This window comes from Urocampus carinirostris, chromosome 3 (genome assembly GCF_059441175.1).
Source record: "Urocampus carinirostris isolate Australia breed hairy pipefish chromosome 3, RoL_Ucar_1.0, whole genome shotgun sequence".
Lineage (NCBI taxonomy): Eukaryota > Metazoa > Chordata > Actinopteri > Syngnathiformes > Syngnathidae > Urocampus > Urocampus carinirostris.
The window spans coordinates 26,207,537-26,223,692 of record NC_142351.1 but is presented as its reverse complement, the minus strand read 5'-3'; the positions used below and the strand labels follow the sequence as shown (position 1 = coordinate 26,223,692).

Below are 16,156 nucleotides of genomic sequence, written 5' to 3'. Positions count from 1 at the left end.
GCTGTACCGCTTATCCTTATTAGGGTCGCGGGGGGGCTGGAGCCCATCCCAGCCATCTCCGGGCAGTGGGCAGGGGACACCCTGAACTGGTTGCCAGCCGATCGCAGGGCACATGGGGACAGACAACTCACTCGCTCAGTCACACCTAGGGACAATTTGGACCGGCCAATTCACCTGAAATGCATGTTTTTGGAATGTGGGAGGAAGTGCCTGGAGGAAACCCACGCAAGCACAGGGAGAACATACAAACTCCGCACAGTAACGCCGGTAGCTGGATTTGAACCCACGCAGGAGGTCCCCACGACCTCAGAACTGTGCCCCACACGCGCTAACCACTGCGCCGCCGTGCTGCCATAGCTCAAGTATTGACACGTTTAATCAATTTTATTGTGTGAAACAAAAAAATATTATGTATTTGTGGGGATTTCATTATGGATTTACTCAACCCGACTAATGCACAATCCATTAATGACTTCTCTTACACAATGTACATCAGTATATCCAACAATAACAAAACCATGTAGAATAGTATAACACAGTGCCACCATTATTGAGGATATTCCCACTGATGTCATGTATTCTCAAACTGACAGTGGCTTACTTGTCTGTGACATAACTGACCATTTACCAGTTTTAACTGTGTGTGTGAATAGGATTCTGAAAAAAAAAAAATCAATAAGGATCATTGAAAACGAGTAATAAATTAAAAAAAACAATCAATTTACTTAATGCTTGTTTAGCACAGCAAGATCGGAGTGCAGTGTACCAAGAATCAGATGTGAACAGGGCTTATGAAAAATTCTCAGAAATATTCATCATGTTTTATAATAAACATTGTACTTTAAAAGAATATGTACTAATGGAAAAAAGGAAAAAAGTCCTTGGCTCAAATGAGGAATTATTGATGCTTGCAAAAAAAAATAGTCTGTTTAAACAGTTGATCAAACTAAAAACAAAATAAGCGTAACAAAAATATAAAACATAGGGAAATAAATTGACTGACATCAGAACAAATAAACAATTGTGTTCAAAACAGAGATTAAATTAAAATAAAAACAATATTAAATTGAACGGGGAATTTCCTAAAAACGTAATTGAACAAGAATCTGGAACACAATATCCTTGTCATTTTATTGATGAAAATCGGGAGAATCATAACATGAGCAGTATCAATATTTTTTGGGTGAATGTTGGCCCGGAACCAGCAGCGAATATCCCGTGTCATAAAATCAAATCCAGTATAAATGTTTCTATTAGCTACAGATTGAATAGAAAAAGGCAATATTGTGCAAGAATACTTCAACTGATTATCTCAGTATTAACATATTAGTAGTCAACTGTTATTTCAAATATTGCAAAGCCATTAACTTACATCTGTCATTTATCATTTCAGTCTGGTTGTTTCCCCCCCAAAAAAAATGATAATTGCAAAAGTAATACAACTATACAAAAGTAAGGATAAACACAGATTTACCAACTACAGCTCAGTTTCTCTACTGCTCCATTTTTCCAAAATTTAAGAAAAACTTTTTTATTCAAGACTAAAAATGTTCCATAAGTGTAAGTCAGTGTAGAGTCCAAAGGCTAAGAACCACTTCAATGGCGATAATTACGGCAGTAGAAAAAAAATCACAAATGCACTCGACCAAAAAAGTATGCAATTGGTAAAAAAAATGGATGCATTAGATATTCGAGGAAAAGCTGGAAAGTCGCAAATTCATACAGTCACGCCCATCCAATACACACATACGATCTGCTTTGTGCAGCACTTGCTGTTTGGTCTCTCTGACCACAGTGAACAACACGTTGATATCAATGACAATGAAGACAATTAAATCGAAAAATCTGCATGGTAGTGAAACAGCAATAATGACTAAATGATGGCAAAAACGAGGGTTTGTGAAATGGTGGTAACGCTTCGCACCACTTGAAAGTAATACTTCTAAAAGGAGCATGGACCCCCCAAAAATTAGGAGAAAACATACAACCAGCAAACAGCATACTAATTTCCTTCACCTTGATTGGTACAGTTGGCATGTGTCTCGTCACTGTAGTCTCCACAGTCATTGTCGCCGTCACAAGTCCAATATTCTGGGATACAACGACCACTGTTACACTTAAACTGAACAATGGAACAGGAATGACTACAGCCAGCTTCGTCGCTGTTATCCCCACAGTCGTTGTCTGCACAGAAACACACAGAACAAAATGATCCATTATGTAAATTATCTGTCCTTCAAAAAGATAGCGATGTACAGTTGCTTACCATTGTCACAGCGCCAGTTGATGTTGATGCAGCGACCGTTAGCACAGGTGAACTGGGTGAGAGGGAAACACGTAGGGTAGGCTGCACAAAAGGCGAAAAGAAGTGTGGTATTAAAAGAAAATTGTCCCTGCTCTATTTACGCAGCAGTGTTTGGCCGTCGAGACACACCGCATGAGTCTGGTTCGTCTGAGCGATCACCACAGTCATCATCCAGGTCGCATGTCCAGGAAATGGGGATGCAACGCCCGCTAGCACAAGGGTACTGATTTGGAGGGCAGGTGCGTGCTGGCAGGTGACAAAGTGTAAAACAAGTTACAGCATTTGTGTCCCAACATGCATGATGACATGAGAAGAGAAGGCAAAGACAATGGTCTTTGTGATGCTACTAGTTAACTAAAACAAAACACACACATTGTTTACAATACAATTACTTTGTTCCATCAACTGGGGTTTTGAGACCACTTGATAGACAGAACCTTTGGTCTGTAGATCAAAAAACTCATTGCAGTTGATTGGCATGACAGCCTCTCCAACATTGCCGCCATGTGGACACATTATTGTTAAAGAAAACACATGCAGCTATTCATGTAACATTAGAACATTCCTCTGAAAAAAATTGTTAAAAGCAACATTATTGTTCTCGATACCAGACACGTTATTAATTCCTCTGGCACTTTGTAGTGCGTTTGTGTAGCTGGGTTTTGGCTAGTTGAGGTTAACTGTGAAAAATAATTCCTTTGTAAGGGGTCCCTTGAAAACCATTGCATTTCAAACTTTTCAATCCCCGGCCAACAGCAGAATTCATGGAATGTACTTTAAGTGATTTTTTTCAACCGTATTTCAATGTTGAAACATCTGAGTTCCTGTTTCTTGGATGAGTGAAACTATAACTATAACTTTGCATACATTGATCTATCTTATCTGCTGACCCCACCACAATACGGTTTATTTTGTCAATTTACTCACATAGAATTTCTAGTCTTTTAATTTCACGAGCCAAAAACTGGAAATTTGTCATGGACCATAATGTTGTTTATATGTCAAGTTAAGTCAATTCATGTTTATTTGTATAAAACTTAATCACAAGAAGTCTTATCGGGTTGCACAGACTATTACAGACTACAGACTATTATTACACCATCCCCTGATGTAAAACCTACAAAAGGGCAAGGAAAAACTCAAAACCTCAGCATGAAGAAAATTAAGAATATATCTAATATTTATATCTAAAGTTCTATAGACATAAATGAGCCCCTTTTTTAAATAAACTAAAAATGTAAATAGCACCTAACAAAAAAACTAAGAAAACTGAAAAGCGGTATAGAGACAATGCATACCAGAACACGTGGTGTTTGATTCGTCCTCATCATTCCCACAGTCATTGTCCCCATCGCAAAGCCATCGCAGAGGGATGCAGCGGTTATTCTCACATTTGAACCGGTCTGCCGGACAGGTGTGCTGGTCTTGTGGGAGACAGCACAAGCACCATGAGTGAAACTCGATGTGAATGAGTTGTTTTTTTTTACCGGTTGTAATGCAGTCATATGAAAAACTTTGGCCACCTCTGATCATTTTCAAAATTTTCCTATATAAATCATTGGTTGTTCAGGTCAGCAATTTCATTTACATATATCATAGAGCAAACACTGTAATATTTGAGAAGTGAAATCACGTTTGTTGGATTTACAGAAACTGCAGTAATTAAGAACAGTAGGCAGGTGCATACATTTTGGCATTCCAACAGAAAGTTCCTCCTTTTGCAGAAATAACAGCCCCTATATGTTAGCCTGGAGATGGATGGGCGCCACCAGGCTGTACTGGCCGAAGCCACACCACAGGAAATGGTGCCCCGAAAACCCTAGTGGTTAAGGGATCAATCCGATCAGAACCATCCATCCATCCATCCATCCATCCAACACCACCCAGCCCACCAGACTTCACCCAAACCCACCCCACCCCACCCGAGTCTACGCACATGCTAAACTTGTGATACAAATGTACCTGTTTGCAATGTCAGAAAATGATGTAACAATGTCAAAAATGATCAGTGAATCCCATGGTAGATCTAATTCAATTATTTCAAGTGGGTGACTTGTCTGATGTGGTGCTGGGCGTATTTAGAAAACAAATATTGAGTTCCAATAATTAGCACTTTAGAGATTGAAATCAATAAAACCAAAAGTGTGCCCACATTTATGCACACAACTACTTTTGTTGAAGTAAATCTTGCACACTCTCTGTAAATCCTATAAACTTGATTTCACTTCTCAAGTACGTGTGTTTTTTTTGCTATAAGACATATTTAAAATCCTGAAAATGATCTTGGGTGCCAAACCTTTTAATACCACTGTTATTGTAACAAATACACAAGCGCTCACAAAAAGTTAGTAGTGAGGCTTTCAAGTGACGGTTCAATAGAAAGACAATTTTCCTTGGAATTCAACAAAAAGAGCAGCAGGATAAAGACATGCTGCCCAATGACATTGAATCCATATTGAAATGCTGGAATAAGATCTTAGGGGAACCAGCTAGTACTTGTTTGGTTTGCATTAACAAAGTACTTTTAAGAACATTATGTTTAACTGTGTGTTGCCGGGTAACCACGGCAGAAGCATGGAACACTCACGGCAAAGCTCAGCAGCCTCGTCACTGTTGTCAAGACAATCGTTGTCCCCGTCACACTTCCAGCGTTCTTGGATGCAGCGGTTGTTCTTGCAGGCAAACTCCCCAGGTTGGCACTGCGGCGGGGGCACGTAGGACGGGTTGGCTGTGGGACGGGATCGCGGGAGAGAGCACAAACAGATGGGCCATTGAGACCAGAGTTACGCACAATAGCCTACTGATGGATGAGATCAGGTTTTGTTCATCTTAAAGTTGCAATAACATTTGCAGATTCCGTCTCATGGATCTGGCAGCTGTACTGTAAAATTATATTCGATCCTTCCACGTGATTAAATTGGCTTGCATGAAAAACATTCTTTTAAAATACTTTTGTATGGTTTTTAGAGTGAATCTATCTTAGTTGATTTGGTTTACACAGCTGTCACACAAATAGTAAGAATTATATGCTACTGTCTTAACTAAACATGCATTCCATTGTTGAGTATTTTTGAGGCTATTTTTAGTGAAGTCGAGTTCTTCGGTTTTTCTATAGAAGACATCTTTCAGATTTGATGTCATTGTTTTCCGATACTTTATTGTAGTTATCAAAATAAGAAAATAAATGAATACATAAATAAAAAAATCAATCAATACATAGAAATGTCATCAATAAGATTGAAGAAAAGGAGCCGAAAGCACAGTCGTATTCACTTATTTTCTTATTTACGCCGGTTCCTTGCTATAACTCAAACATTTAAAAAAAAAGTAGCCAACATAACAAACTAGTAACATTATTATCTCAGATAGTTAAATGATATTTACTGCCAATTATATTTAATTCATTTTCCCTTGACTCTCTGATTACATTATAATAAGAAGATTTGATTGATTTTTTTTTCCCACTGATCATCATCTACAAGGCTATAATGTAGGTTTAGAACAACAGCTTTTATAAGCAATTGACAAAACAGACTGGAAAGAAGGGCTGACAGGTAAAAGCTTTTATTGGCCCTGTCCCCTTGCTACTCAAAACACTTTTCACAATAATCATGTCATGAGATCAGATTTTTAGAACAAGGCATTTTATGTAACTTAAATCATCACCACACAAGAGAAATATTTATGAACACTTATAAAAGGAGAATAAAAATCTAAATCAGCATAATCATATAGTCATTACCAGTATAATGTATATATTTCATTAAATAGGGAGATATTTTCCCCCCCTTTGATTCCTTTGAATGGATGTTTGTATCCCCCATTGTTTTTTTCAATCATTTCGCCTTGACTTCTCCCCCTCATTTTGATCATGTCTTAATAGAGTGGTTGATTCTTCTACTAGAAGAAACTGGTCTAGCTGGTCTGTCAGTCAGGTGACAGAGGTTGAATGGACATAAATAAGCTATATGATATTGGTTTGATAATATGGATTTTATTTTCTAAATATGCTACTGGACTTTTTGGGTTTTCTTCTGCCAGACTGTTCCATGGACTAATTTATTTTATATAAACACAACCTTCATCTTATTTGTAAACTTTGGCTTTTTAAAAATATCAGATCTTTTGTACTCGTATTCTTCTAAGAATAAGAAGTTCCACCAAAATATGTCAAATTGAAAAAATGATTTTGATAGCTTATCATTCTTGTAACAATTCTCATCGCAATGTTTATCCAAAGCCTAACCCTAGCCTGGAACCGCGTATAGTGAGCACTCCTCTTTAAGTCTCACTCACCTTTGCAAGTGACGTTATCCCCATCCAGGATTTGATCATCTGCACAGCCGCAGATTCTGCCATTAGGGATGGCCAGGCACAGACTGCTACATCCACCGTTCATAGTCCTGCATACATTTGTACCTATGCAAGAAGACAATAGAAATTGGACTCAAATTCAATCCGTGTAAATTAGGATTGTAGTGGTACCTTGTTGCTGGTGGGCATCATACACCCGAATCTCAAAGATAGGTGGTCTTTCATTCCGCAGTAGCGTGACTGTCTTTGTGACTTGGTCCAGTTTGTAGATGCTACCGCCACGATATTCATTCCAAAAGAGGAATTGTTTGTAATGACACAAACCAAAGGCGTGATTCAGCTCCTGGCCCTCGTACACCACCTGTTACCAGAGGGAAAGTCATTTTGTAGTCAAAAATCAAAATAAAATGGATCTCATTAGAAAGCAAAACAAACCTTTCGTTCAGTCGTGTTGAGGTAAACCATTTCGATACGGTCGTAGTAAGCATCAACCCAGTATAATATACCCTGACTAATGTCCAGACTCAAGCCATTGGGCCACAAAACTGTCTTGCTAGTCAGGAAAACTTGATGATTGGATCCGTCCATCCATGCTTTCTTGATCTTTCCTCTATTACTCTCTGTTGGATCCTCCTCCCAGTCGGTCCAGTACATCCACCTGTGAGATCGTGTCACAAAGAATTTAGTCAAAAGTCTATGCTATCAATGTTTAGTGTGGAAAAAGTAAGCAGAGCACGACAATATATTCATTCAAATGATAATGACATCGTTATTCATCATTGGGGTTTTAAAAAAAATACAGATTTAATACTTGTTACAATTGGATTTCTTTCATGTTCAAAAAATGTTTTATAAAAATGAATCACTTTTAAACAGGCAGTAATTCAAAGTCCTTCTTTTCGACCAGACAACAATGTGGCATCACTATTTGTAGTGACACTAAACGGGAAAAAGTGAAATAATTTAGGTATATGGGCCTGAGACTAGATTTTTACCCTTCTTAAAAATATGACATTGACTCGTGCATAAATACAAAGTAGCATATTTTAATATCAAAGTGCTTTATCATCAGCTTTATATTGCAAACAATTATTATGCAGACATTGTATACAGTTGAACAAATCAGAATCAAAAAAGTGTGCGATAAATACACTGCTTAATAGTGTGTAGTTTTAATCTTGGGTTTCTTTAGAGAACTCACCATTGTGCAATGTGCGTGTTCCTGCTCTGGCTAATCTCCAAAGCGAGGGAATTCAACTCCTTTGTATTCAACTTTCTAAAATGTTATTTTAATTTACCTTTATATTTGAAGTATCCCTTCTTTTGAGTTTGCAATATAATTGAAAACAAAATGATGAAATATTTTTCAAGACACGAAGACTTTAGAAAGAAATTGGTTGGCGAGCAGAATGGAGTAAAGTTCTGCAATGTATTCCATCACGAACTACGTATCTTACCTTTAAATCATCTCTCTTTAATTACAGCCAAAAAGCCTGTTCTTTTTTATTACTATATTAAAGTGAAAGATGACATAACACACAATTTGGATGCACAGATAAATTATATTTGACAGGGCAGGTTGGAAACTGTATGCAGTAGGTAGCACAAAATTGGTTTCTTGTGTGATTGTGTTTTGAGTCTTTAGAGTGTTGTTTGTGTGTATTTGACTAGATGATGCATATCAAAAGCTTGCCCTTAACAATATGCCAAACACACATTTTATAAATACCAGATTCTACTAAATATCTTGTAGAATGAAATCATACTTTTTAAACCAGAAAAATCACACAGCTGTGTTGTTTCACGTGATAATCTAGGATTTACAATGCATTTAGAAAAAAAAAAACTAATTGAATCAAAGAGACTTTGAAACAAAGGGCTGACCCATGTAGTGGGTCCACCACAATGGCACGTGGGTGGCTCATCTTGCCCTCGATCAGGGTCTTGCGGGTCTGAGAAGCCTTTTCCAGTCTGGCAACACTGATAGTCTTTTTAGGCCCATCATCTGTCCAGTACAGATTACTTCCCATCCAGTCTACTGCCAGCCCCTCCACTGTGTGGATACCTGAGATATGCAGAGAAAACAGTTATGCAACCTTAAATGAAAATATTCTAAGAAAAAAAAACATATGCAGCTATAAGTTACCAGATGAGGGCGGTGAAGTATCAAGGTTTGTATGTATTTATAGTCTGGTTAAGTTAGATAAACATAAATTAACATAGAATAACTTTAATTGGGTAAAAAAAAAGATAGGCCCACTACTTTGATCAATTAAAGATGTACTGAGTAAGCCATCATTTTGGGTTGGTTTATTTGACCCAATTTTTAAAAGAAAGCTAAATGTTTTGGTATTTTCTTCTTCTGTAGTAAATGCAAATGTAAATGCTCTGCATTTATAAAGCGCTTTTCAAGTCACTGTAGTTTTAGAATTTGCTTCAACGCATGCAAACATACTCACACACTGATAGCAGTGTCAGAGCCATGTAAGGCAACTACCCGTTTATTGGGGGCATTAGGGATTCAGTGTCTTATAACATACAGTGCATCCGGAAAGTATTCACAGCGCTTCACTTTTTCCACATTTTGTCATGTTACAGCCTCATTCCAAATTGTATTAACTTAATCTCTTATCTCAAAATTCTACACAAAATACTCCATTATGACAATGTGAAAAAGTTTTTTTTTTTTTTTTAACTTTTTTTGAATTTATTAAAAATAGAAAACTAAGAAATCAAATTTACATAAGTATTCACAGCCTTTGCTTAATACTTTGTTGATCCACCTTTGGCAGCAAATACAGCCTCAAGTCTTTTTGAATATGATCCCACAAGTTTAGCACACCTATCTTTAGGCAGTTTTGCCCATTCTTCTTTGCAATAAGTCCCAAGCTCAATCAGGTTGGATGGGAGACGTTTGTGGACAGCCATTTCTCAGATCTCTCCAGAGATGTTCGATCGGATTCAAGTCTGGACTCTGGCTGGGCCACTCCAGAACATTCACGGAGTGGTTCTGAAGCCAATCTTTTGAGATCTTGGCTGTGTGCTTTGGCTCGTTGTTCTGCTGAAAAATGAACCTTCGCCCCAGCCTGAGGTCAAGAGCGCTCTGGAGCAGGTTTTCATCCAGGATATCTCTATTCATTGCTGCATTCATTTTTCCTTCTATCCTGACTAGTCTGCCAGTTCCTGCTGCTAAAAAAACATCCCCACAGCATGATGCTGCCACCACCATGCTTCACTGTAGGGATGGAATTGGCTTGGTGCCTGGTTTCCTCCAAACATGGCGCCTGGCATTCACACCAAAGAGTTCAATCTTTGTCTCATCAGACCAGAGAATTTTGTTTCTCATGGTCTGAGAGTCATTCAGGTGCTTTTTGGCAAATTCCAGACGGGCTTCTATGTTCCTTTTACTAAGGAGTGGCTATCGTCTGGCCACTCTACCATACAGGCCTGATTGGTGTATTGCTGCATAGATGGTTGTCCTTCTGGAAGGCTCTCCTCTCTCCACAGAAGAACGCTAGAGCTCTGACAGAGTGACCATCGGGCTCTTGGTCACCTCCCTGACTAAGGCCCTTCTTCCCGCTCAGTTTAGAAGGCCGGCCAGCTCTAGGAAGAGTCCTGGTGGTTCCAAATGTCTTCCATTTACTAATAATGGAGGCCACTGTGCTCATTGGGACCTTCAAAGGAGCAGAATTTTTTCTGTATCCTTCCCCAGATTTGTGCCTCAAGACAATCCTGTCTCGCAGGTCTACAGACAGTTCTTTTGACTTCATGCTTGGTGTTTGTGCTCTGACATGCACACTCAACTGTGGGACCTTATATAGACAGGTGTGTGCCTTTCCAAATCATGTCCAATCAACTGAATTTACTGCAGGTGGACTCCAATTAAGCTGTAGAAAGATCTCAAGGATGATCAGTGGAAAAAAGATGCACCTGAGCTCAATTTTGAGCTTCATGGCAAAGGCTGTGAATACCTATGTAAATGTGATTTCTTAGTTTTCTATTTTTAATAAATTCAAAAAAAGTAAAAAAAAAACGTTTTCACATTGTCATAATGGAGTATTTTGTGTAGAATTTTGAGATAAGAGATGAAATTAATACAATTTGGAATGAGGCTGTTACATAACAAAATGTGGAAAAAGGGAAGCGCTGTAAATACTTTCCGGATGCACTGTATAACTGGGAGGAGCCGGGAATCAAACCCGCGACCTCTCGATCCCGAGACGAGTGCTTTACCTCCTGGGCTAAAACCTTATTTGGGTCCAACACATTTACCTATTTTGGGAAATTCTACGTATAATTAAATAAGATGACCGTTTTTGGGGGGTTGCTCTATACAAAATAACCTTATTTTTCTCTTAAATTAATTCATTTTAGGAGTTAGTTTAATGTATAAGCCAATTTTCTCTGATTTGATTTATTTGGCCAGTTTTTCTCACAATTTCTTTTCGTGCACAATGACCACCTGTGAAGTTGACCAAATGATCCAAAGTATCAAATTGGTCCATGCTGAATCTAAAACAAGACATTTTTTGAAACAATTAATTTTAGAGTGTATTTCAATGTTCTCCCAGTGGTATAGACTATTAACAACATTATTTAAGATAAAATGTTTTGTCCGGTGGCTATTAAATGGCATTTGAAACAATGCTTCAGCTTCCCAACCATGTTATACAACAAAACTAAAAGCAACAGCAAACAAAAAGAGACCATAGTTAAATGTAAATACAGTAATCAGAATTTGATGGTTTCACTATACAAACTAGTCTGTTTTGCATAAAAATAAGCATATTCATGTAATTGTATGCAACTGTCTTTTATTTAAAATTATGGCAATTAGCAATGCTGATAATCAATTTAAGCAAATATTAATTCAAAATATTTGTCACTTGTGAACTTTACTCAATAACAATTGAAAATTGCATCCAAGTCCCTTTGGATTGTACAGTTCTCGGGCCAGCAGAGTCACACATGTTTGGCCAATGTTGTTGCGGTCAAAAGCAAAAAGAGGCATGCCTGAGTCAATTGTTTCATGAAAATCTTACCATCTTTTAGAATGGTGTCTCTCTCTGAGCCATCTATTTTCTGTCGACCAATAATGTAGCTGGTAGCATCGGCAAAGTATATGAATTCGCTGGCGGCGTGAAAATCCAAAGCTCGGGGGTTCATGAGATTCTCGATGGGGATCATGTACTCATCCGGTACTTTGGCATTCATATCCATGCCTCGGATGATACCAGGACGACCTTTACCGTACACTAAGAACAACTCATGGTCTGGTTCTATAGAAGAAAGAAAATCAGTAAACCACAAGCACCCAAACAGACACAATCATCCACCTAAAATGAACACTCACTTTTACAGGACTTGCCATCATTGCCCAAGCTGAAGCCAAAACGGCAGCGGCAGGTGCGGGTCTTGTGGCTGTTACCCAGCAGACAGATGTCGGAACAGCCTCCGGCCTTTCCAAACTGGTCCAAGGCACACGCATGGCTACGAACTGTGGAAACAGCACAAGAGATGGGTTCCACATGCTGTATTGGTGATATACCAGAAATGTTCTAAACATGCAGACCTCGAGGTTGACGTCTCTGATGATATACGTGAAGTGCAGCACCGCGGTCAACCCGTGTCACCACTTGGAAGTCGGAACTGTTGAAACGGTTCACTTTGATCACGCTTGTTTTGGGGTTGAGGCTGCTTTCATCAGAGTTAGTGGCGTACAGGTAGTTCTCAAAGACTGTCAGCCCATATAGGTGCTCAATCTGAAAGGAAACATTTGGAAGTGTTCACATAAAATCTCGTTTTCGTACAAACGTTATATGCGAACATAAATTGGTGCACACTGAAGCCCTTATCGCCATTGGAGCCAAGACTGAAGGTGATTAGGAACTTTTTTGGCATGGATGAAAGTCTTCCCCGAAGCCAATAAAATGTTTTTCTTCCAAAAGCCATGGTCTCAACTTTCACTCTTGTGTCTCTAAACACACAAACATGCACACTGGCACACTTGCACCCTGCCTGCCTTACTTTCTCCTCCACTTCCGCCCTGATTTCGTTACAAACGTTGCATGATTACAGTTTATGGGCCAAGTTTTACCAGAGCTAGGCCAATTTGTTAAAAGAGGCATTGGCGAGGAAAATCTAACTCATAAATTGTATCAATCAAAGAAGTCAAAATGACTTCTCAGAAAGAGCACAGCCTTTTTGATCAATGTACAGGAGCTACAATTAGAAGCAGATGTTATAAAAGGTAATGAGATTAAATAATTCATTCGGAGTGAGAGCTTTTTGGGCTATTTAAATGGGGTTTTATTTGATCATATTTGTTATATGTTAACTAAATTTTACCAATACTTATTTAATCCAATTTATTTTCTTTTAAAAACACTTGCTGCTGGTGTTTTTGTTAATATTGCAATAGGAATCACTCTTTTATAAAAAATATCTAAAGGAGAGATATTTTTGTAGCATAGTTCCACAAGACGGGTAACAAAAGTACTAGTACTTCAGTGGTCTTTTTGTGGGGTTAATAATTTTTAACAGAACGGGTCTTGAAAATCTTATTTGCTTTTCTTCGCATATCTTTTTAAATATTTGTTAATTGTGTTAAAAATATTAGTATGAGGCATACTGTATTTATTATGAGCAAATACCTTTGCCTTCTTCTATTAAACTTTTGTATTCAAATATGAAATAAAATGTCTTGGGAAAAAAACTGTACAATAAAGTAACTAGGGCTCAGCTGGAAAAATGCAATAGGCCACATAAACAAAATATATTTGTTTTAAAAGTTTTACAATTCTTTATAATTACATTATGCACGAATGAATACATATTTGCATATATGAAGCCCAATCCTGGGCGACGTGGTAAAATCATTAGTTCTATGTAGTTGCCAAATAATTTTGCTCATTTTACGAAAAGAAATCAATATTTCCTCTTTGAATTATTTTCTTTTAATGATTGTGTTTCTTTAAAGGATACCTGGGCTTCTGCAATGAGGGAAAATGAAATAAAACAAGAAAACAATTGACGATAAAATTTCAATGATGAAAGAGATTTTTTTACAAGTGAACATTTTTTTTCTTATTTAAAATGATGTTTCTCAATTCTTTTTCACTGGAGCTTTTTTGCAGTATTGTTTTCGTTGAGCCAAATAGAGGTTTTCAAGAGATGCAGATACTCTCTCAGCAAACCTCAAAAAAGCCTATCGCACTGATCCAAGCAGTTCTTTTATTCTATTGTTATCATTATTGTAATAGTGTTTTGGTTTGTTGTTTTCTTTTTGTTTGGTTTTGCTTTACAGTATAAAATATTATTGCAGTTGGTCTAAGGTCCAGGGCCGGACTGTTCACAGTTTATGGGAGGGAAACCTCACCAGTAGGCCCTGAAGGATGGTGTGTCTGTTTTTGCCCTCATAGTCCACCACTTCAATGTAGTCCAAGTAGGCATCAGCCCAATACACCAGCCGGTTGACCAGGTCCAAAGTTATGCCATGGGGGAAAACAATTTTGCTGTCCACCAGTTTTGTGCGGTTCTGACCATCCATGTCACAACGCTCCACCCTCGGTGTGGATCCATAATCCGTGAAAAATACTTTTCTGCAGGACAAGACAGAAAAGATTTCATGAGACTAAAAAAGGAAGTGATACTGTGTAAAAGGAACTTTGTGCATGTTTCACTCCGAAAATATGTCTACTAAGCACACAACCGTATTTTACATACTAATCTTGCAAAAAAAGGTATTTAGAAATAACATCAGAACATGATGACAGATGCACACACCCCATTGCTGGATCCAAGGCAATGCCCTTTGGATTGTACAGTTCTTGGTCCAACAGCGTCACACATGTTTGGCCATTCTTGTTGCAGACAAACACCCAGTCGTCCACATCATCCACAAAGTAGAAGTTTCCGGTCAGCCAATCAATTGCCATCTGTTCCACGTCTGAAGGATGTTACAAAGAAAAGAGAAAGACAGACAGAACCACACAAAACTCAAATTTAACTCAAGAACTTCCCAGGAAGCACTTTGTATTGGCTCTCCAAGTGTCATTTGTAACTATTATATCAATATGTCTTTTGTAAAAGTAGAAATGTATTGTTTATTTACAAAGAAATAAAACCTGTTAAATTAAAAATGAGAGAAAAACAATATAATCTTTTAGAAGTTTTTTGTGAATTTCATCTATTATAATATTGCTGAAGTCAAAGTCTCTGTCTGTGACAAACTCAGCACGTAAACGATTAGGTTAAAAAGAGATTATTACTTTGTCTTAAAAATAATTTCCTATTTTTACCCCTAATCCTGCATCAGTTGGTGTGGAGGAATATGTTTGGAATTTGGACTAATACCATTCTCACAGCACAAACAAAAAGTTGTTTCCTATTCAACCTTGTGGGGAGGGATTACAAACAGGGTTCCTCAAAGAGTTCTAGCCCATGCCACAAAATAGTCTTTTTGACTGACTTTAATTAAATTCACAGACATTTGTGCTGTACTGCTCCTGTTATATTTTATTATTCCAATTTCTGAAGCAAAATCCAACCAGTTCTGTGAACTTAAGTAACTGCATATCCTTTCAGAAAGGAACTTAAGCAGCATCGGTGACCTAATCTTGCAAGAAAGAGGAACTTTCCATGCAAACCCATTCCTCAGCTTAAAATGTGCAAACAGTCACTTTCGGTGTGAACTTCGACATAAAATCCCCTTGTGAGCAGGGAAAAAAACTGCTTGAGTTCTGTCAAAGCCCAACAGATCTCACAGATAAACGATCAAGAAACAATTTTGACATCCAACGTTAGCCGAGCATCATCAGGAATGCTGCAATCAAAGATGAATTAAATAGCGGCACATGCACAGTCCACAGCCGAACGCACAAAGTACACCATCTGGGCCTAATGTACAAATCTCCCCCCCACCATTCCCAATCATGCAGAGCTTCAAGCGGGGAGTCCCACTTGGGACCTTCAGCATGCTTAGGTTACAATACAAGCGGACTGGAAGAGAATAGAAATAATAACGGGCTGGCAAGAAGCCAGATCATCTGGAGTGTAGCCGAAAAGGAATTATTTTGAAGAGAACATTAAAAATGTTGGTGCACCTCCAAGCCAGAAATAAGTCAGGGCTGTCTACAAAGGCAGTCTTCCAGTCATAAACGGATGTGAGTGAAAACATGAACAGAATGCTAAAGACAGAGAGAAAAAAATAGTACAAGATGCCTTCAAACACTAAAATGTGAGTTTTGACAGCAAGGTTAGCTGGAATAATGATACCTATGTTAAGCTTTTGCCAACATATTCCTCACACACCCATGCACTAATAGACTATTGGTCAACTTACGACTGCTAGTTTAAAATCGAACAAAAATTCTGGAGAGATGATGTATGTGAATTTTTTGACATCTTTGTCCATGCTTTGAGGGGGAAGAGAGTAGATAACAGAACTTAGCTCAATTAGCAACTTAATTCTAGTCAATAACACAAGCTAGGATCATGTTGATTACATTTAAACTTGTAACACAACATTATGTAAAC

At 38.0% G+C, this 16,156-nt stretch overlaps 1 protein-coding gene across 1 annotated transcript in view; it reads right to left on the bottom strand.

The window, feature by feature from the left end:
- lrp1ab (low density lipoprotein receptor-related protein 1Ab) overlaps positions 1-16,156 on the bottom strand; it is a 130,977-nt gene that overhangs the window by 56,699 nt on the left and 58,122 nt on the right. Inside the window, exons 7-20 of the mRNA XM_088331251.1 lie at positions 14,405-14,567; positions 13,998-14,220; positions 12,192-12,381; positions 11,973-12,116; positions 11,662-11,898; positions 8,504-8,684; positions 7,055-7,277; positions 6,791-6,980; positions 6,602-6,724; positions 4,893-5,033; positions 3,604-3,729; positions 2,435-2,551; positions 2,267-2,347; positions 2,017-2,184 (exon numbers count right to left, since the gene is read on the bottom strand). Of these exons, the coding sequence (XP_088187377.1) occupies positions 2,017-2,184; positions 2,267-2,347; positions 2,435-2,551; positions 3,604-3,729; positions 4,893-5,033; positions 6,602-6,724; positions 6,791-6,980; positions 7,055-7,277; positions 8,504-8,684; positions 11,662-11,898; positions 11,973-12,116; positions 12,192-12,381; positions 13,998-14,220; positions 14,405-14,567 (2,307 nt within the window). The remainder of the gene's footprint in view (positions 1-2,016; positions 2,185-2,266; positions 2,348-2,434; positions 2,552-3,603; positions 3,730-4,892; positions 5,034-6,601; positions 6,725-6,790; positions 6,981-7,054; positions 7,278-8,503; positions 8,685-11,661; positions 11,899-11,972; positions 12,117-12,191; positions 12,382-13,997; positions 14,221-14,404; positions 14,568-16,156) is intronic.